The 22,574-nt window shown below is 37.7% G+C and overlaps 1 protein-coding gene across 6 annotated transcripts in view; it reads right to left on the bottom strand.

Annotated features, from left to right (window-relative positions):
• Window positions 1–2,902: 2,902 nt before the first annotated feature.
• The window catches only part of USP15 (ubiquitin specific peptidase 15), a 63,317-nt gene continuing 43,645 nt past the window's right edge, over window positions 2,903–22,574 (bottom strand). The window contains exons 9-22 of one of the 6 annotated variants that reach the window (XM_080615940.1): window positions 14,124–14,297; window positions 13,624–13,782; window positions 12,911–13,135; window positions 11,219–11,302; window positions 11,035–11,129; window positions 10,686–10,874; window positions 9,739–9,854; window positions 9,334–9,609; window positions 8,952–9,022; window positions 8,461–8,576; window positions 7,099–7,248; window positions 5,965–6,068; window positions 5,289–5,377; window positions 2,903–4,982 (exon numbers count right to left, since the gene is read on the bottom strand). In XM_080615940.1, coding sequence (XP_080472066.1) covers window positions 4,797–4,982; window positions 5,289–5,377; window positions 5,965–6,068; window positions 7,099–7,248; window positions 8,461–8,576; window positions 8,952–9,022; window positions 9,334–9,609; window positions 9,739–9,854; window positions 10,686–10,874; window positions 11,035–11,129; window positions 11,219–11,302; window positions 12,911–13,135; window positions 13,624–13,782; window positions 14,124–14,297 — 2,034 coding nt within the window. In that variant the 3' untranslated portion in view covers window positions 2,903–4,796. Of the gene's footprint in view, window positions 4,983–5,288; window positions 5,378–5,964; window positions 6,069–7,098; window positions 7,249–8,457; window positions 8,593–8,951; window positions 9,023–9,333; window positions 9,610–9,738; window positions 9,855–10,685; window positions 10,875–11,034; window positions 11,130–11,218; window positions 11,303–12,910; window positions 13,136–13,623; window positions 13,783–14,123; window positions 14,298–22,574 lie in introns of those variants that run through there. The other 5 variants (XM_080615941.1, XM_080615942.1, XM_080615943.1 and 2 more) reach the window with 5 other exon arrangements.

The following is a 22,574-nucleotide window of genomic DNA, read 5'->3' as shown; positions in this document are numbered from 1 at the left end:
ACTGATCTCAATTCAGATTGTCCAGTTTCAGCTTTGTGGCTTTAGTTCTTGGGACATTTCTCTCTAGTACACCCTGCATACAGCGATCTCCCCTCTCATAAGGTGTCACACGAAAATCAAGGCACTTCTGAATAGTCTGTCTGAGAAAATAATTCTTTTATATCTTTTATTGCAATTAATCTAATTGGGATTGTAGCTTTTTTTGAATCTATGATGTCTCCCATGTTACAGCTTGAACTTGTAACAGGTAGTACCTCAAATGGTGTGTTTTCCCAGGATCCTTCCCACAGACCTGGGAAGATTAAGTCTTATTTCTGATTATGTATTCAAGGACAAGTTCATATGCCCGTGTTTCACATCAGGAGCTCATTCTGAATTGCTTATCCACTACAGCTGCACAGGATTTAGCAGTACTTACTACTTCCCACCTTCTGTAGCTATGATCGGAGTATTTTACACATTGAATAAAAACAACCAATAACACTCTTATTCCGCAGTGATTTCCTAATGGAAACTATTGTGAGATTGTTCGTTGGTTCCTAAACTTTGTATTTGGTTATACTGCATAATACTTGTATTTTGAGGAGAGTAATGTAACACTTAAGGTGATATTTAAGTGCACTTATATTACAATCTTTACCAACTCTCTTTTGCAATTACTGCCCTCTCCCCCAAAGTAACAAAACTTACTTTACATAAAACCATACTGACTGTTGTGAGTCAGTATATATAAGTACAGTATATATAAGTATATATATAAGTGCTTTTGCATTATTTGGGCCAGGATGACTGTTAAGCTACCTGGCATGTAGTAACCCAGTTCATTCCCTAGTTAATGGGATAAATTGGTCATAAACCTGTCACATGTGGGCTCTTCTGGGGTTTCCATGCTATACCAAGATCTAATTTCTTTTCAGTAAGACAGGCCTCGCTGCCTGCCTCAGGAGCATGCATTGCCCAGTAAAACACAGGATCTGGGAACTATGAAAGCGGAACTGTTTCAACAATTAACCCCCCAAGGAAATAGAACTAAAAACTCTGAGAAGAGCAGTTTTCCTGCAGACTAGGAATATGCTGCTTCTGTCAAATATATTCATATTAATTGTTTCACTACATTTATAATTATTTCCTTCATCCAAGTAACTGGTACTTAGAAACAATGAGAAACCATACCCTGAAATTAGAGTCTGACATCAAAGAAGGCTGCATAGTTTTTGACGAAACCTGGTGGGTTTGCTAATCTTTGCCTGCCATACTGACTTCATGCGAAAGACTTCAGAGAGCTTAAGAAATTACACTCTGTAATGGAGTGCTAACTTGCTGGGAAAGCTAGAAGGGGTTGTGGCTTTCCCATTAGCAGCTAGCTGTAGATGCAGGAGACGTTTCCACATCATCTGGCAGGGTAATATCTGACAGCTTTTCTCATCTGTCATCTTAACAGTAGTTGCAAACTTCAGTGTGCCAGGAAGGCAAGAAGGGCTTTAATTAAGTGAATGATAGAAGAGATCAGGGAACTGATCTGCACTGAAGCATCCAGAACGCTGTCTGAAGCTAACTAAAACAAGACGTGGTGGGCAGTCTTCACCTCTCCTTCCCTCCCAGGCAGGCTTTAACTGACTTATTGCTGTCACAAAATACATGGAGTAACTGGAATTGCAAGCTGTCTTCTGCCTCCTACTCTTGTTTTGTTTCTGCAAGTTTCACATTAACAAGGTTAACTGTATCTTATCAGTTTGGGGTTTATGCTGGTGCCATCAAAAAGCTTGCTGTTAATGTAAATGAAAAAAGAAAGCATAGATTTTTATCAGACATGATTCATAGAAAAAGATGTGAGGTCCCTCTTTCTTCTGTAGATAAACCACAAGTTTAGTGACAATAACTTTTGATAGACACCATAAAGAATAATATGCTTTCTGCAGTTTTAAGCATGTCCACACTGGATGAATGAGATGAATTATCATATCTTATGTGTGAATACAGACTAGTTTTACAGAAGTCACAAACTCGGCTGAATTCCCAGAAAGCTTTGAGGCAGTCACATAGAAATGTTACTGATCTTTGTATCTGATTAGGAAGCTGGTTACACGAACTGGGTGTGTGCAATCCTGGAAGTCAAATTAACAGTAACAAGAAAGAAATTAGAAACTATGTATGTAATTTCTTCCTAACCTTAGATCAATACTACTACTACTACTTAGATCAATACTATTTTAAGCTCTACGCGGATGATCCAACTATTAGTAGGTAAGTACATTCCTTTAACTATAGGATCCCATATATGTATATATGTCTGCATTTTCAAAGGGAGAATGAGGTGCATTAGGAGACTCAAGTTATCAGATACTAAAGCTCCTGTCTACAAACTCCAGAGTGAGACTTTGGTAAGCCAAACCAGATCCTTTGCTCCCCCATTATTTTTCCAAGCAAGTTGTAGACTAACCTGACATGTGAAAACCAACAGGAGTATGAACGTAGCTGGGCTTTGTGTGTGTTACTCAAAGAGATGACTGCTTCTCTAGGATTACTTCCTTTACTCCACAGATAAATCTCTTCTCTCAAGTGCTCCGATTAAAATAAGCAAATTAAACGCAAAATCTAACACAGTACATATCTTTGTATTGGGTTACTGAATTCCACACCTAACTACAAGGTTTTAAGCCAAAAGCTTGTATCATTTCCCCCCCATTATATTGGTTTGTCTAATCTTAAATGTATCACCTCATTCACCAACCACGTCAGAGTTAGTAGCTTCCCATTTGGTTATTGTTGTAGTATTGTTATTAATAGTTATATAACTATTGTTTTAATATTACATTTATAACCTAAGTAATAGGTTTTTTATGACAATATCTATTTTTTTTTAAAGCCTTATAAATGTTTTTAGAGCTATGCAATGACAGGAGAGAACCCCTTTCATATATGCTATCTTCTGGACATACTATTAACCTTATTCTGTGTTGGTCATTAACTAGCCATTTTGTAACCAATAATATAAGTCTTAGACAAAGCTCACCCATTACACAAGCAGCGCAGGAAAAGAATTTGTAAGAAAATGGAAGACTAAGTAAGGCCTTGAATAGCTTTATTGAAATCTGTATAAATAAACATGCGCATTTCAAATGTAAACCCAAGTGAACTCAAGTGCAGACAAAATTTTAACCTCTGTCATGCAGGAGGTTAGTTTACATTTAAAAAAAAAAAAGAAAAAAAAAAAGAAAAAAGAACTCAAAGCAGCTTTAAAATACCAGGATGAAACACCAGTTTTAATATCAAGGTATAAAGCAAAGCCATGTCCAACAATACCTTATTTATATCCTGGTCAAATGCAATTTTTTAAACTTTTTAATGCTAACATAAATAAATAATTTACCAAAATGTGCACTCACAGAGTGAACTTTTATTTACAATACACAATTTATAACCTATTGTATTTGATTAGTTCAAGTGAAGAACATCATACTTTTCGCCTTTTTTAAGTTATTTGTTTGAACAGTGGGACACCAGGCAATTCTCCAGGTAGTAGATATGTGACGTGTGCCCCCGCACTTAAAGAGCCCCTCGCAAAGGCAGTATTGTATACAAATCATCAATACATTCTTCCAACTAGATCAAAGGGAAAGCAGCAAATTAAAAAATGTTTCAAACTGTCACACTTATTTTGGCATCCTGGACCCCTGAATACAATTAACTAAAACCCAACTCAAAGTTTGTACGCTTTATATACTGTACAGGTTCTGACTTGAACATGCAAATGCCAATTCTCTTATAATGAGTTACCTTTTCAGATATGCTGTAAGGCTATGGTGAATTCCATCAGGAACACACAAAGAAAATTAACAAGCCTACCTTTAAAATAATTGTGTTCATTAACAATTTAAAGGCAGGTTATACTGAAAAAATTCTCATCTAAGCCCGATACACAGTCATTACTATGGATACAGGATAATATTAACTCTGACCCTATTACAGAGTAGTTTGCAAGCTGTCAAACTACAAAAACTGGGGAGAAAGAACTTACAGCACAATTTTAAATTTTGGACTGACACCAGATTAAAATTATGCATTTCTTAGAAGCGAGATAACAGGATTTATGTCTGCAGAGTAGATTCCAACAAGCAACAAAGGATACTTAACAGTTAATTGAAAAACTTTTTGTTAATGCAGCATGAAATCCAGAACCTGTTCCACAGCAGCAGTAAGATGAACATAATATTCTGGATGCTCAACTATATCACAAAAGGTTAAAACACCTTTTCAAGCTATTTCTTCTATTGTGACCAAATTTAAAAAAGGAGTAAATTTGAGGGAGAAACAAAAATTTGCTGTTTCAAGAAAACTACTGCTTATATATTTATGACATTTTTACTTGCAATCTTTGTGACAGCCTAAAGAACATGTATATATTCATCAGAAACTAAACTTGGCAGTAGTATTCTTGCACTACTAAGAAAATAAATGTCAGAAGTCCACAGATTTAACATTTTAGTTATTAACTCACATCCAAAACAGAAGAAAACATAATTCATCAGAACAGCAGCAGAAAACTTAAAAGGGGTTTATTTGTGATTTCCTATATATAGCTTGTGAATACAAGACTGTAAATGCATTAGAGACAATTTCTGTTTGAGTTTTTATTGTTTCACTTCAAGTACTGCACATGTTAAAATTTAATAAAGATTTACATTCTGTTATCTGAAATTCCCCATCTCAGATTTTTATTTTTAATTTGGTGGGCAATTTCCTTCTTTCAATAGGTATCCCCTGTAAGAAAGTCTCTATGGCTTCTAGTTCTTCCATTAGTTAGTGTGCATACAATTTTCATTTTCTATATCATTATCATTTTCATTGCTGTCTTCATCACTTTCTAGTGGGATGCCTGTGGCAGCTGAAGCACCTTGTTTAGTTTCCCGGTCAAGAGGAAAAAAGCCAGTTCCACTGATCGTGTCCTGTCTCTGATAGAAGAGCACATATGCTGCTTTGGACTGTAGAAGAGAGAAGCGTGATATGCTTATGAGGCTCCAGACAAAACATTTACAATCCAAGTTATCCTTTTTTTTTTCCTCTCCTTCCAAGTGTACGAAGTAAAATTACAAAGAAATCCAAAGCTTTCATATAAGTTATTTTTGCATGTTGGAACAAACCATTTCGGTTTTGTGTTGTCCTTTGAAAGAACACAAACTACTACCTACACATTTACAGCAAGGTTCACGGTTTACTCTTCATTTGTCTTCCCTCAAGAAAAGAACATTATCAACAGTCCCAGTTTTAGAAACACAAAAGGTACTTGCCACTATTTGGTCCTCACATGCAGTGGACACACTACTATCGTCAAAGTAGTACCATTTTCCATCATCCTTATTTTTTGCAAAAGCAGTATCTAGGACAAAAAAGTACAATGTCTGAGGACTCTGTCTTCATAGATGTAACACGATCAGTTGCTAGAGTCTGTTAATGTGAAACACTTGACATTTAGCTAACTAAAACCTATCACAATTAGATTCATACTTTCACATACTTGTTAGGTTTTTTTTTAAGCAAAGAAAGCTCAACCAATAACATTCCCCTTCTTAAAGAGAACATACAGTGAGAAGAAACAGTCAAAATAAAATCCCTCAATCACTTCTTAATTTTTGCCTGTTCTTTCCAGGAGATGCACAATGTACAAAAATACAGGCAAGTAAGACAAAATCGGTTGTAAGAGTACAGTAGCTCTTATGGAGATCTAATGTTTTCTCTTTCCACAATATACATAGCTATAAGTGTAAAAGAACCTAAAATCATCCTTGAAAGCTCATTTCATATAGATTTTTGTGTTAAAACACTTATGAAAGCATTTCAGGGTGATGGAAAAAAATATAATCCCTCTATCAGTAAAAAGGCCATTGATTCAAAGTGATCAGTATTTAACCCAAAATAAACATGGGAAGTAAGCTGACTTTAGAATGATATTTGAAATCAACTTACAATGCCCTCCTCCCATTCCTCCATAATGATTGGAAACAGCAATCAAATTGTAGCGGCAAGGCCCTGCATTGGGATTAATAAGGAACTCTGACATGTCCAAGTCACTGTTTTAAAAAACAGAACAAAACACAAAAACAAAACCAAACACACAAAAAACAAACAACCAAAAGAAGGTCATGTTAATAATATTTTTAACCATTTCACATTTTGGTGGTCTTTGAGCTCTTTACTTTATATTACCCACAAGTAAAACATACACTACATTGCACTGAGTGCGTGTCTCACTCAGTGAGGAGTGGAACAGAAACCAGCAATCTTGGCCAAAACTATTGATAAGAGTTCTTCTATACTTACAGAATTATGGAAAGATTTGGGTTGGAAGGGACCTTAAAGATCATCTTGTTACAACCCCCCCGCCATGGGCACGGACACCTTCCACTGGACCAGGTTGCTCCAAGCCCCATCCACCCTGGCTTTGAACACTTCCCAGTGAGGGAGCAGCCGCAGCTTCTCTGGGCAACCTGTGCCAGTGTCTCACCACCCACATAGTAAAGAGCTTCTTCCTAATATCTAACCTAAATTTACCCTCTTTCATCATAAAGCTAATGCCTCTTATCCTGTCATAATGTGCCCTTGTAAAAAGTCCCTCTCTAGATTTCTTGTAGGCACCCTTTAGGTACTGGAAGGCTGCTACAAGGTCTCCCTGGAGCCTTCTCTTCTCCAGGCTGAATAAGCCCAACTCCCTCAGCCTGTTTTCATAGGAAAGGTACTCCAGCCCGCTGATCATCTTCATGGTCCTCCTCTGGACTTGCTTGAGCAGGTCCATGTCTCTCTTATTTTGGGGGCCCCAGAGCTAGACGCAGTACTCAAGGTCTCATGAGAGCGGAGTAGAGTGGGAGAATCACCTCCCTTGACCTGCTGGACATGCCGCTTCTGATGCAACCCAGCATGTGGTTATCTACTATTATTACTTTTTCCAAGTTGATACTTTTCACCTGCAAGTATTTTGTTATCAGTAGTTACCGGAAACACGCATGGAAGCTGAGGACAAAACCATTTCATATAATTGCTGAATTAAACATGCACTCTAGTCATGCTTTTACACTTCTAGCACCAAAATACTTAGTTTCTTACTTAATTGGAAAGTCAACCAATGTATCCAACTTGTCCCTCATGTATCTGCTGTAGGAAAAGCGCTTTAGATGAACAACCAGTACGGGGGGCAGTGACCACAAGTCTAACTTCTTGGTAGCTTGCTGATGCTCTTTACAGTTTGGACAATACCTAAAAAGAGTACAACTTTTTTTAAAGAACTGCAGTCCACATGTACATTAAAATACATTACTATAGAGAAAGCCAGTAACTGAATGAGCTGAAACACACACACACTCTCCATCTTCTGTTACTAATGCCACACTCAAGTGATTGTGTGCAAGCATGTTCACAGTGATGCCTCACAGCATTTTGAACACAAAAGTAGCACCCCCCCAATATAGGATTCCCATCTTCTATACCAGTCCTTCTATCATTAGTTAAAACACAGCTTTCTGATATTTTGTACAAAAAAGATGGAAGGGTTATGAGAATACTTCAGGAAAGCTGACTGTATGAAAAGCCATAAATAAGAGACACCTGTGGTTCTTCCAAGTTTCAATTGTCAAATTCTTCCGCCTCCTATCCCATTTCACCTGTGACTAATACCCAGAAAAAAACCAAAAAATGAGGTCAGCCCCCTCCCCTCTCAAATAAAGGAGGATCTCTGGTGACCAAACCCGGAATTCTCCAAAACTTTCAAGTATCCACAAAAAAAAAGTGGCAGACCCTCTTTTTAAACTTAATTCTGAGCTCCAGGTGTTGATGAAAGTTTTTTAACTGCTAGGAGATTCCTGGAGAAGAAGGATCTTATGGGAACATTCTATAATTGTGAGTAGTCAGAGGCAACTCCTAACTAATTATGATTTGGAAGAACCATGAATCAGAAGCCTCCACAAAAAACTTAATGGTTGGAACATGGATTTGAGAGGCTCTACTGACATTCACTATCCCACAAACGCGTTGCTTAAGCACACCCCGATTTCATGTATCAATGCAAGGCAAGTTATATATTTACATAAAAAAAACCCCTTCAATAGGCACCAAGCCTTCTCATCTCAAAGGAATGTTTAAAACACTGCACTGGATTTGGCACAATGTTATTAATACACTGTAGATCACAGTTCATAGACTAGAATATCATATGGATCTACCCTTTCTTCTAATTCTGAATGCAATAATTCTCTCCCATACAAACATAACCTTCTGTATAGGGTAATGATTTTAGTTAAGCAATGGATCAAAACAGAAAACATACTGAGAATTTTCAACTACACTTGAAATGACTTCAAGATTCAAAATACCATTAAATCAATTAAGTATCTCTGTCAATGTTCAAATGTGGTTTGGACTACATTTTGACAAATACACAATAGAACATAATTTTAATTGTTTTGTTCTTACCATGGGTCTTCAGCACCTAGTTTTTCCTTTGTTGTGAATAGCTCAATGCAATCTTTTAATTTCACGAAAGGTTTTTTGGGAGGCTTATATTCCACACTTTCATGTTTTTCAAAATCCTAAAGAGAAGTATTTCTTGAGTTAAGAGAACAAATGAAACAAAACTCATTTTAGTGATGTCGTCTTACTATAAACAGTAACTACAAAGCTCCTATATATGGAAAAACTGATCAGAAACCATTCAAGCAAAAAGTTTTCACAGCTTCAGATTTACTTCCAAATTAGTAAGCCTCAGATTTGCTAGTTAATTAGATGTGTAAATGAAGTTTATTTATGACAACGTATCTACTCCAAATAATGTGGGGAAGAAAAAAACCCAAACCAAAACTTAGCTGTCTCTTTTGAAGACATACAATCTCTTACATTAATTAAGTTGCATTTTTCACATTTAAGTTTTATTAGTGCTGGAAAGGGGAGCAACATGAACAGCTTACCTCTGCTGCACTATCATCAAAATATCTCTTCTTCAATTCAGGATCCCAATCCAAAGCAAGGAAAGATCTTTCTAAGATTAAAAACATGTTTTTTCTTAATATTATTTCTCGCTTTACATGAAATTGTATTAACTTTGGGCAAGCGCTCTTCAAAATAAACAATGCTAGCATGAATTTAAGATTAAAAAGAGAAGCACACACAATTTTTTGTATTTTTATGGGTTAATTGCAATAACAAATTCATTATTTATACAGAATTTACTACTGGATAAAAAGATATATTGAATAACATAACGAGAGAACAAAACACTATTCTATGGAAGTGGAGTCAGAAAAAAAGTATCAGAATCAAGTGTTGCCCAACATGTTCCCCATGACTTACCGTCAAGCCTAGGTTGCCTGTCATCAAATCGAATATGCCTGGTATCATCTTTGATGTAGTTTATGTCAGTATTGCCTAAATTATTGAACTGGAATGTAAACAATCGCTTTTTGTGTCCCATGAGTGGTTGACCTTTGCAAGTATCCTCAGTACATAATCCATTTTCAGAGTCATTGTCACCTCCAACTGAGTCTTCTGACTGGCTGTTTTCATTCTCTGAGGGAAGTTCCTGATCCTGGCTGGATTCATCATCTTGTTCATCTGTTTCCATTTCACCTGAAACAGTCAGAAGAGTAAGGAGGAAGAAATTAAATAGAATAATAACTACTGAAGGACACTACAGAATTAGCTTCAGTCTCAAATTGAAGACAAAATACTAAACAATTTTAGATATTCCAGTCTTACTTGGAGATCCTTCTTCATGTATACCATTCGGGCCATTACCATTGATACCATGGTCCTTACAGCAATGTAGGGTTCCTTCAGTGTCTTCGCTTTCGGTACATGTTTTTACATATCGGCTAAATATAAAAAATGAAACAATAGTTACAACCAACAGATTTTTAAATATTTACATTCTTCAAGCCAAAAAATTCAATGGTTACCGCAAATCTTTTCTAGTGTACCGTATTGCTGAACTCCTTTCTGATTTAGTCAGAATAAAGTTTTTCATTGCCTGATGTGTACTATTACAGGTACATCTGAAATTCTGCTTGCCTTTTGGCAGTTACTTGATTTTATACAACTTGATTCTTTGTTATTAGTTTGCTTGTCCAGAATTCACTTCTTTAACTGTTCATTAACCATATTTTTTTTACACAAGAAAATTAGCTCACTTACAGAGGAAGTTACACCAACAGAAAGTGAAGCATGAATTCAGACACTTATTCCAGCCTAGTTTCAGAAAGTATCTACCATATACTTTCACAACATAAATTAGCATATGCACTTGTATAGTAGACACAGGTGTTATAACCATAGCAGAGTAACTGACAAAACACTTCCATTTTACCAAACCTTAACAAACAGCTATGTATACAGCAGAGTTAATTCCCCAAAACTGACAATACACATTGACTCTACTTTCTTCTCAAACAGTTTTTTGGATGAAGTCACGCTAACAAAAAACAAACAAACAAACAAACAAAACCCCATCAAATTAAAATCCACGCTAGTTCATGTCTCAAGTGCTTAAAATTTTAGATTTAATACATGTAACAGAAAGCAAATAAAAGACTAAGTACTCAAATCTACTCAGTTTGTAAGCAATGCATGTAAATACAAGTTCCTACTGATTACACTTATTAGCATTATTCATAGCAAACATGTTTTTCTTTAAACAATAACCTTACCACATTCTTAGCAGCAGCAGGTTATACAGTTTATCTTCAGTATTGTTTCTAGGCACTGCTATGAGAAAAGGTTGACCAAAGAGTGAAGAACCACTATGGCTGTAGCTAGTGTACCTGCACTTTTCCCTTAAACAAACAGGAATTATAACTTGCTCTGTATCTTCCGTTCTATTGATAGCAATTTCAAATCTAAAAGAAATACAAAGGACAACTATCATTTAAGAGGCTATAAAGGGAACATAATTAAAAAAAAATAACCCCCCAACATTTGTCTTCATCTTATGTCTACGTTTTAATCTTTTGCAAACAACAAACTGCAAAGATACATGAAGCATGTATCTGCACTTACACATAAATGTCGTCACGTTCCATAATGCTACTCAGATTTTCATCCATGCCAAATATCCTGTGGAACCTATGATTGTATATATCAGTAACAATCATCTAAAAAGAAAATGGAGTATACATTATTAAATCAGAGCAGTAGTGTTGAAATGTTCATTGCTGTGCTTCCTATAAGAAATTACTCTTACCTTATCTGCAGCAACACCAGACAAAGCCGACAATGCTATGCAAAGATCCAATATATTTCCAATTTTGGGAACAACTACTTTGTACTAAAAAAAAAGAATAAAATGTCACTTTAATTTCTTAAGAGAACAAATATACAAGAGAAAAAACAAATAACATATCACATGTTCAGCATGCTTCATGTACTTCTTTCAGATTCTTGAACTTTAGGTGTAAAGTATGGAAATCAACGAATACAAATGCCAAAAGCTACTGAGAAAGTAGTAGTTACCTTCACAACTTTATTTGTACAATCATGCACACTTCAAACACTACATTTATTAGTTTACACAAAGTTTTTCTTTAACATTATTTTATTTTCTACATAAGACTAACAGCAGCAATCACTCAGATTTCTGTTTCAACAGCACCTGCTTATTTAAGCATTTAAATAGCATGTATACTATTCACTATATTCTTAAATTTTGAATACAACACCAGTTGTTCATAAAGTATTACTGGGAATAAAAAAGCAATGGTAGGCAATGGATAAAGGCTGATATTAATCTCCCATGCAGAGAGAGAACTTGATGATTAACAGTCAAAGAAAATCTCCCTGTGGCTTCCCTGCAGTTTGAAATGAAACTCCACACAGGACCTTTACCTGTTATTTGCATAATAAATAAAGACAGGATTAATTAGAAAGAAGGTATTGTAACTTCGCATAATTGCCAAGTACAGCATGTGTCTCATATCTCCTTAAGTCTTACAGTTATTTAGATTCACAAAAGTACTGAACTCATACTCTTCCCAAAAATCTATTAATTCCTGCATAGCCATCTCACATATCAGACAGGGTCACCCCCCACTACTGCGTGTCCCTTGTGGAAACCAGTTCTCACAAATAATTGAATTTCTAGCAGGCTCATCTTCCAACAGTTAATACATGTCCCTTTACCTCTGACTTCCTTAATTCATATTGTCTTTGAGAATACTCCCTTCCTCCCCACCTTCTCTCCTATAGTACTCTGACGATAGATGTTCAAGGCTTTTTGCAAGTCTGCCTAATTGCCTGTGTCCTATTTCCCCTATCCTTGCTTACTCTATAATAGAACCATTTAATCATGATCTTGTTACCATAACCTATGTACATTGTTTCATGCCACTCTAAGGTGTACAATACCATCCTTCCTATGAAAAAAAAGAAAAAGAAAAGGCAAAAGAGATATTCTTTATAAATAAATCTCATGTGAAATTATTGATTTTGACTATTAAGTGGTAGCATAGAAGAATTCAGGACTGCCTAATATACTTAGTCTGGGGCTTTTTTGCACCAGTTATTGCCAAGATTTGCCTTCTGAGGCTAAGAACTGAGAAAGTAAGTCTGGATTAAGTGTACAAGTATTTTAATAACCATTCAAATTATTTAAAGCAACACTAAAATAACAAATGAATATAGCATACATTTTAAAAATTAAGAAGCCTTTTTAACACAACCATAAAGAAATTATCAATATCTTGTTTGAAACTGATAGAAACATGAGAAGGTATGTACAGCCTTCCTCAGGCTTTCCAAGTGGGATTTCAGAACACAGAAAACTAAAGCTTGCTGGATTTGCTGACTGTACTTATACATTTAAACAATATAAAGCAACTCAGATTCATTGTTAATGCCACATGAATCAGGAATTTTGTACATAAATTTAGAGGCTTACCTGCATAGGCTTTGCAAGTGGATCCATTCTAACTAAATAAACTTCCAAAGTGCGCTCTTTTTTCATGGGCAGTGGAAGTGTCAAATAACAAAAGGGATCAAAGGTTACAGATATCTTAGCACATTCAGGACAAACCAGGGTGGATTTAAAAAGGCCGTGAAATATATCTACAATGATGGAATCATTTCTTTTTAAATGGTTTTCCCAGGCTTCTTCAGCAACCACCTGTAATGAAAGCATGACCTGGCTTATGACAGAAGTAGTAAGAAATGAATAGTGAGAATTATTAGTGAGACTAAATTACCTATATGCTTGTAACTCAGTGCTAGAAGAGTTTTCCTAAAGTAAGAGTACTGGAGCTTTCTCCAGAAATGCTGCACAGTGTAGGTACAGGTACGTATACCTACATAGTGTAGGTATTTATACAGAATGCTGCATAGTGTAGATATAAGAATAGCAGAACAACAGAATGGAAATTGTTTTTCCAACTCTTTTAACACCCTTCCACCTCACCCAATTGTCTTCTGAATAACCTGAAATTTACATAGGTACTTGAAGATCTCCATTTTAAGGTCTTGGCTTATTTCCTGAAATCTCTTCCAGAAAAAGCCACACATGATCAGTGTCCCAACTTTTCAATGCACAAACATGTAGAAGTATCTCACAATGTACAGCCTTGACTAAAACGAAGAAGACCAACACCAAAACACTACCTTGTCTGGCCTTCCATCTGCATCCTTTAACTGAATGTAAGGTTTCTTTCTAATTCGATTCAAATCCTCATGTAATCCGTCCAAGAGAAAAGCCAGTAGCTCTTGACAGTCTTGTTGCTGATAACCAGAAAATTGTGGTGCAAATCGTCCCACTTGTGTCTAAAAAAGTATAAATACAAATACTTCTGGTACCTTAATTGTTATAAAGAATAGATACTTCCAATATGCCGCAACAGAAGGTTGCAAAGGTAAAATGTGTAAAGTTATAAAAGACAGGCTTTTCAATGGAGACAGGAAGCCAAAACTGATTCTCAAAAACCAAAGCACAAGGGCAGTTCATACTTAAATATACATCCAAGTGTTTTAACAGTTAAATGAATGGTCTGCATACTGACGAATATGACTTCAAAATTCTTATTCTCATATATTTTCCTAAGCTTTGTATACTTAAACTGCAAAGGCAAATGACAAAGTACATTCAGGTTAAATTCCCTACTGACCTTAAATGCTCTTGGGGTTACATAGTTGTATTTTCCTGACCACATTTGCTTAATGAGCTCTGCGTAAGATTTTGCTATTTCACCTCGCATTCCCAAAGGATTGTCAAAATTCAGCTCTTCTTGGTATTTATCATTGAGAAAGTATTCTGTAAGAGGAGGCGTGTTGCTCAGACACTGTAAATAGAAAGAACACTGATTTGAATTATTTCTAAACAAAAATTTGAGAAAGCTCATTCTTCTCTTGGTACACAGCAAACAGCTTTTATTCCTAGTAGTGGTGATTCCAAGCCTCCCCAACCTCACAGGCCTGTGTTGTCAGTTCTGAACTAATTCATGCAGCTAAGGGGAGAAACACTTGTTCTCTCAAATTCACACAGAAGTGGTCAGAGTTTTCGAAAGATTATTTTTAGCATGAACCTAAATGAACAGATGGACTAGCAAGTTCTACCAGACACACAGAAACAATACAGTGCAAACCACACAAGCTAATTATAAATAGAACTACACTCTAGGTAAAATTCCATATTCAACCTGAGTGATTTGACAAATCCTACTGCCCAAAGAAGTCCTGCCCCTTCTCTGCTGATCCTCATCTGACTGCTCAACAAACATGTTCACCTCATCTGTAAAAAAAAAACAACCCTGTTTTTCCCCCACACTTTTCTTCTGGACTATTTTTGGTCTGGGTACAAGATCAAAGCAGCTCAGGTGATCAGCTCAGTGTGAAGAATGTCCAGAACAAATATGCAAACATAGCAAATTTTTTTCTATAGGTTCTTAGTGAAGCACTACACAATGTGCTGACAGTGGGTTGTTTCACAAAAACCCCCTGATTTATCTTTTTCTAATTTTCACCTGATAAATTAGTAATTTTCTCAGAATATTAATTTATATTTGTATGCATAAGTCAGGAATATTACTACAGATAATTTCCCTTTTTCCTTAAAGCAATTTCCACATTCCAACATAAGATGACACTGACAGTAGTACTGGAAAGCACAAGTATCTATCTGAACACAGCAATTTCTGAGATACAGAGCTGAGTCTTTTCTAAAATATCAGATGCCACAACTTTTAAAAGAGTAGCTGCTAAAGGAACTAATGCAGTTGGTCACATACCCACTGATCTTTTAAACATAACTGACAAAGCTAAATAATTGCCAACATGTTTACTTCTTGAAAAGGCTGAAAATGGAGAACTATTTAAGACCATGATTAAGATCACAGGGAAAAAAGCATCCAGATAGCAATTTGAAAGGAAGCCTTTATTCTTATTCTCTCATGATAGGATATGTTGTAGGTTATCAAGGAAGCCTTATGGAAAGCATCAATAAAAACCAACCAAACAAAAACAAACCCCAAACAAACCAACCAACCACACACTCCCCTTCCCAAACCAACACAACAAAACCCCACCAGATAACCAAGCCAACCAAACAAAACCCAAGCCCAAAAAACTATTAAAACTGAGATAATGTACTAGACAACAAAGTCAGCAGATCTATGTGCCTTGTTCAACCTTATGGGTTTGGGTTTTCTGTTTGTTTTCAAACACTGATACATGTAAACTAACAAGTATCCTGACAGATGAAGAATAACAGAAACAAAAAATACCCCATCCTTAAACAAATGCGGTAAAACTACAGGAAACCATTTGTGAACTAAAAAAGTAACAGAATGGCACTTCATTTCAGGTACTGCAGTCTCCACAAGTTTTCTGTAACCAACAAAGCTTTCTTAAAGTGCTCAGTCTCTGGACCCAAACTGGTCATTTAGACTGTTGGGAAAAGATAGAACAGAATGTAGAAATTCCAAGATCAACTATGAGACAAACCACATCAGAGAAGGACTGGTCTTCAACATGATAAAGGTTAACGCTGAAATTATAGCCCCATGTTACATATTACAGAATCACAGAACCACAGAATCCCAAGGGTTGGAAGGAACCTCACAAGATCATCTAGTCCAACCCCCCTGCAAGAGCAGGGTAACCTAGAGTACATCACACAGGAACTTGTCCAGCTGGGCCTCGAATATCTCCAACGCAGGAGACTCCACAACCGCCCTGGGCAACCTGTTCCTGTGCTCTGTCACTCTCACAGTAAAGAAGTTTTTCCTGATGTTCACATGGAACCTCTGATGCTCCAGTTTACACCCATTACCCCTTGTCCTATCACTGGGCATCACTGAGAAAAACCTAGCTCCATCATCCTGACACTCACCCTTTACATATTTGTAAACATTGATGAGGTCACCCCTCAGTCTCCTCCTCTCCAAGCTAAAGAGACCCAACTCCCTCAGCCTCTCCTCAGAACGGAGATGTTCCACTGCCTTCATCATCTTTGTGGCTCTGCGCTGGACTCTTTCAAGCAATTCCCTGTCCTTCTTGAACTGAGGGGCCCAGAACTGGACACAATATTCCAGATGCAGCCTCCCCAAGGCAGAGTAGAGGGGGAGGAAACCTCTCTTGACCTACTGACCACACCCTTTCTAATGCACCCTAGGATGCCATTGGCCTTCTTGGCCACAAGGGCACATTGCTGGCTCATGGTCATCCTCCCATCCACCAGGACCCCCAGGTCCCTGTCCCCTTCACTACTTTCCAGCAGGTCAACCCTCAACCTGTACTGATACATGGGGTTGTTCCTCCCCAGATGCAAGACTCTACACTTGCCCTTGTTGAATTTAGCTTATCTATGAGGATGCTGTGGGACGCAGTATCAAATGCCTTACTGAAATCAAGAAAAACCACATCTACCACTCTACCATCATCCATCCACCTAGTTACTTCCTCATAGAAGGCTATAAGGTTGGTCAAACATGACTTCCGCTTGGTAAAACCATGTTGGCTACTCTTAATGACCCCTTCATCCTTGATATGTCTAGAGATGGTGTCAAGAATAAGTTGTTCCATCACCTTTCCAGGGTGATTGATTACTTTGGAAAAAAAAAGGCAAAAAGAAGACTTTTCTGTAGCAGAGCGATTTGTGGATAGCTATTTATGTAATCAGTATCAAGCAATCATAAAATCAACCTCCAAGAAAGGTAGACAAAATGTGACTGGATGAAACAACGTTTCACACAAGCTGTGGATCAACTGTATTACGCAACACTGAACGTGTTGTTGAGGCACATACACCCTGGAAGAACTCTAATCTATTAGGACAAAAAGGAGATGTAATCACCTGTAAAGACACAGTCTACTGTCTAGAGAGCACAGTTGTAACTAGCAGGGTGTGGGAGGCATTAAGATGCACAGAAAAATAAACCATAAATAATTGTTATTTTTAGTGCCTTTTATATCTATCAGTGCTGTCGTCTCACTGGCATAGTTTAATTCCAATACTAGATTATGATCTTGTTAGCAAGTCTATTTGTCCTATGAAACCTTCACAGAGGAGGAAAAATAATAATAAAAATAGTAATGTTATACATCTCTAAATCCGTATACCTATGGGAAAACTCTGATAAAAGAGTTTACTATGACTCTGATCATTTAATTAATAGAAAGAAAATAAAATGAATGAAGAAAGAAGGCCACCAAGAGAGTCAATGGCCTGGGGGCACTTGCCCCATGAGAAAAAGCTTAAGCACTGGGGCTTGTTCAGCCTACAGAAGAGACTGTTTCAGGGAGACCCAACAGCAGCCTTCTAGTACCTACACAAAAGCTAAAGAGAAGACAGAACCAGGCTCTTCACAGTGATGAATAGTGGGAGGACAGGAAACAAGAGGCATAAACTTGAACAAAGAAATGTTAAGGATACAAGGAAAAAAGTTTTCACTGTAAGAACAGTCAAGCAGTGGAGCTGAGAGGCTCTGCAGCCTTCTTGCAGATATGTGACCCAACTAGATAAAGCCCTCGGCAACCTGGTCTGAACTCAGAGCCAACCTTCCTTTAAGCAGGAGGTTACACTAGAAACTTCCTGAAGTTCCTTCTAACCTGAATTATCCTATGATACTAAGGTAACATGGAAACATTTATTCACCTCCTATAAGAGGTACTACATAGAAGTAATGATTAAAACAAAATTATGAAACCAAGAAAACATGATTATCTATTATGCCAGTGAACTGGGGAAATGAACTGACAGCAAGATCATGAAATCAAGCTAAAAATTTCAGCTTTCTAATAAAAGACCAAGAGTCAACTGAAAGAAAGATCCACGTAATAGGAGAAAGTGAATTACTTTACACCTGCCTATCCTACTTTTGTCTGAAGCAAGTAGCATCAGGCATGGTGAAAAGGGCTCAAGCTAATACACCCCTTAACTCAAACTCTGTAATGTCTATGGCAACTGAAACAGAGCACTAAAAACGTTACCATTTCAGGTTTTGCTGAAAGATGTAATGACGTCTGGATAAACTCATAGCCACTAGTAACTGTTAATCAGCTTTCTGGAGAAAGAAAACTGCTGAAATAAGCCATTGCAAAGTTCTCAGCAGCTGTTGTTCAAAAGTCAAGTATATGTTATCATACTGATGGAAAAAAACCAAAAATGAGAATGTCTGTGTGTGGACAAAGTGGTTTTAATTAAAACATTTATTTCCATTATTCTCCTATTCTTGAGTCACAAAACAAAAACTTTGTGAACTCTCAGGTTTTCATTGCAAAAGAAAAAAGAAAGGCATATCCCACAGAGCTCTAATCAGTAGCATCCTACCAAAAGGGCAAAGCAATACTTAGGAAACATCCACAGGTGGCACCAAAGTAACGCTCCAGGAGATCCATATTTTTTCTAACTTTTTCAGCTTAGAAGATAGCCAGGTACATCAGTGAATGTGAATAAAACATCTTGCCACATACTCTTTTTTTTTTCTTGATACAGATTCAAGCATACATAATATATTTCTGTGAAGTCCACAAGCTCTCTTTTGTCTTTCCTGTTTTATTTAATGCTCATATCTGCAAAAGCAGTCATTTAAGCCTTAATAATAAAATTCAAGCCTTAGCGTTAGCATTGAAGTAAATTAGAATTAGATAGATGGAATACACCTTTAAAAGAATCTGAAAAATTTCACAAAAGATAGTTCAATACAACCAAAATATGAAACAATATTGAATTATTGCCTTTTAAAATATAATCACGAAGAAAGACACCTTAATAAGGTAAATAAGCTAGAGTAAATAACCAAAGCAGATCAGAGAATCACAAAACAGTTGAGGCAGGAAGACACCTCTGGAGATTGTCTAGTCCAATCTCATGCTCAAAGAAGGGTCAGCTAGGGCAGGTTCCTTGGGACTGTGTCCAGTTAGGTAATGACCATCTCCAGGGATGGAGGCTCCACAGCCTCCCTGGAAAACCTATTCCACTGTTTGATAACCCTCACTGTGAAACAAGATTTCTTGTAGTTAACTAGAACCGCCTGTGCTTCAGTTTGTGCTCGTTGGCTCTTCTCCTTACTGTGGGTACCACTGAGAAGGGGCTCGCTCCATTTCCTTTGTTCCCTCTCACTGGGTATTTATACAAGTTGCTGAGTTCACTCTGGAGCCTTCTCTTCTCCAGGCAGAACAGCCTCAGCTCTCTGGGTCACAGCCCCTCTCCATAGGTCAGATGCTGTCAGATTTGAGGCCACGTTCCTGACCTCTCACTGGACTTGCTCCAGTATGTCCCTGTCTCTCTGGTACTGGGGAGCCCAGAACTAAGCACAGCATTCCAGGGGTGTCTCACCAGTGCAGAGTGGAGGGGAAGGATCACCACCCTTGACCTGCTGGCAGTACTCTCTGCTCAGTGCAGCCCAGGAGGTTGTTGGCTGCCTTGGCCACAAGGGCACATTGCTGGCTCATGTTCTGTTTTTTGTCCAGGAGGACCCCAGGTGCTCCTCTGTCCAGTTGCTTTCCATCTGGTCACTGGCCTCTACACCCCAGTGCATAGTGGTGCCTGGGGTTGTTCTTCCCCAGGTGCAGCCCTTTGCATTTCCTTTGACTGAACTTCATGAGCTTCCTGTCTGCCCATTTCTTCGGCCTGCTGAAGTCCCTCTGAATGGCAGCACACCCACCTGGTGTATCAGTTCCTTCTCCCAGATTTCTGTCATTTCTAATCTTGCTGAGGGTGCACTCTGCTCCATCATCCAGGTCAAAGCCTACAGCACCTAATTTGCCCAAGCAGAATTCCCTAGTCTGCCATCCATGTATTCTCCAGGCCCATCCCTTTGCTGCCTCCAAGATTAAACAAGATCAAATGTGATCAGAGTGTGTCAGCCAGAGGTATTACATCTCTAGCCAGAATAATCCATTGCTACTCCAATAACAGTACGAGGTGAAATTAATGGCAAATTAGTGCAGTGAAATGTATGCTTTTGGTGTAATTGGAAAAAAGGCAGAAGTTCAGTGGTGGCAAGAAAAAAGAAGACAGTAGAACTGGAAGCATGCGAGAAATGTTAAAAGCAAAACATGTAATTCTATCATTAAACAGCACTTCCATGGATTTCTTCAATAACATTAAAATCTGGACCATACTTTCTTTGAGAGATACTGTAGGTGGAACTGAAAGATATTTTACACTTCCTTGCCAAATAATGCATTTGAAAAAACACCATCATGGACATAACATACTAAAGGTACCATGCCAAACTAAAAGCTGCTCTGCCCAATAATCACCTAATTTTCTTACCCAGAGCACTGTCTCATGAATTCAGCAAGATTCTATTTTTTAATTTCAACTACAGTTTCTCAGAATTTATTTGAACACTTCATTCCCTAGATATAACTGAAAAGCAATTAAGTCAAAGCTGATCTATTTAGAATACACTTAAAAATTAAGAATTAAATCCAGGTAAGAATTAAATCCAGGTAAGACTTGAGAATTAAATCCAGGTAGCAAAACAGGATACTGATGTGAACTGCAGCAAGTTTGTCAAGCCGTGTAAGATACCTAACAGCAATAACCCATGCCTGTACTTCTCACTTAAAAGGTTACTTTCAAATCTACATATATGCAAATTCATGCATACCAGTTAAACAAAAGTTTGAGTAAGTAATCAAAATTATCCTGGGTTTTTTAATCAGTCTAGCATGAAGAATAGTGTGGCATCATAAGAAAAAAAATCCACTATGTACTAAGAATATTCTTTTAATTCAACTTTTAAAAGACAACTCTTGTTTATATGCTAGAGACAAATACATTCTTGGCTTTTGTTTTGTTTTTCTTTACAGCAGCATCATGAGGCAATTCAGTAATGAAAAGAGGTTACATGTAGCTTTTTTGTTTAGAATGGATGCTGCAAAATGTACGTCCCTCCCCCTTCTGGTTTAGCCCTCTATCATGCAGCACACTAAAAAAAAAAATACAATTAATTACTTCCTGCACTGTTCAACTTCTCTTTAAGTATCCTCATGAAAACATTTTTAGAAACAAGAATAAACTGAATTTTATGGATGCCTTATATAAATAAGTATGGAATAACCATGGAATAACTCCGTATACTATTACAGGCTGAGGGCTGACCGGCCACAAAGCAGCTTTGCATAATATGACCCAATGATCCTTTTCTGTTGAAATGTGGAAGAGCCAGCAGTGCATCCCTGTGGGAAAGGTGGCCACTTGCAAGCTGGGCTTTATTAGCAATAGTAGCTAGAAGCAAGGCAAAGCAGGTCTTCCCCTCTATTTGGCACCTGTGAGACTGCTCCTGGAACAGCAGCACTGTCCTGTTTAGGGCTCCCCAGTGTAAGAAAGAGGAGGGACACCAACATGGCTGAGGGCTGGAGAAAAACATACAAAGAAAGGCTGGGAGGTATATGTGTTTGTTTGACCTGAAGAAGACATGACTAAGGGGAAAGTTCGTGGCTGTCTGCCCCTATATTATGGGAGGCTACAGAGAAGTGAAGCCAGATTCTTCTCAGAAGAGGTGGGATCCATGATCATTCTGGGGTCCCTTCTAACCCAAATTATTCTCTGACTGTATACACAGGATATATATCTAAATAAGAGATACTTTTTTTTTTTTTAAATTTCATTTTACCCAACAAAATCACAAACACAAGTTGGAAACTTGTTCTGGGTTCAGCAGTGGCAGTCAGTTTTTTGGTTTTTTTTCTCCTTCTTAGTAGCTGTTGCAGCACTGTGTTTTTGACTTTTGGCTTGGGAACAAAAAACTGATAACACCGATGTTTAGACTGACCAAGGACTTTGTGAGTCTCATGCTCTGCCAGGGAGGAGGAGGGGCCGGGAGGAAGCGGGGACAGGACACCTGACCCAGACTGGCCAAGGAGGTGTTCCATACCACAGCACGTCATGCCCAGGGGATGTAACCGGGAGCTACCCGGAAGGGCACGTCCCTTTTTCGGCCGGGCTGTCTTTTCCGGCGGGCGGTATCGTGTTCTCTTCCCTTGTTATTTCTCTTGTCGTTGTTATTGTTGGTGGCGGCAGTGGTGATTTGTGTTATACCTTAGTTATTAAACTGTTCTTATCTCAACCCGTGGGAGCTGCATTCTTTTGATTCTCCTCCCCGTCC

The sequence above is a fragment of the Psittacula echo genome, assembly GCF_963264785.1.
Source record: "Psittacula echo genome assembly, chromosome: 1".
Taxonomy (NCBI): Eukaryota; Metazoa; Chordata; class Aves; order Psittaciformes; family Psittacidae; genus Psittacula; species Psittacula echo.
This window is presented reverse-complemented; position numbering and strand designations above follow the sequence as displayed.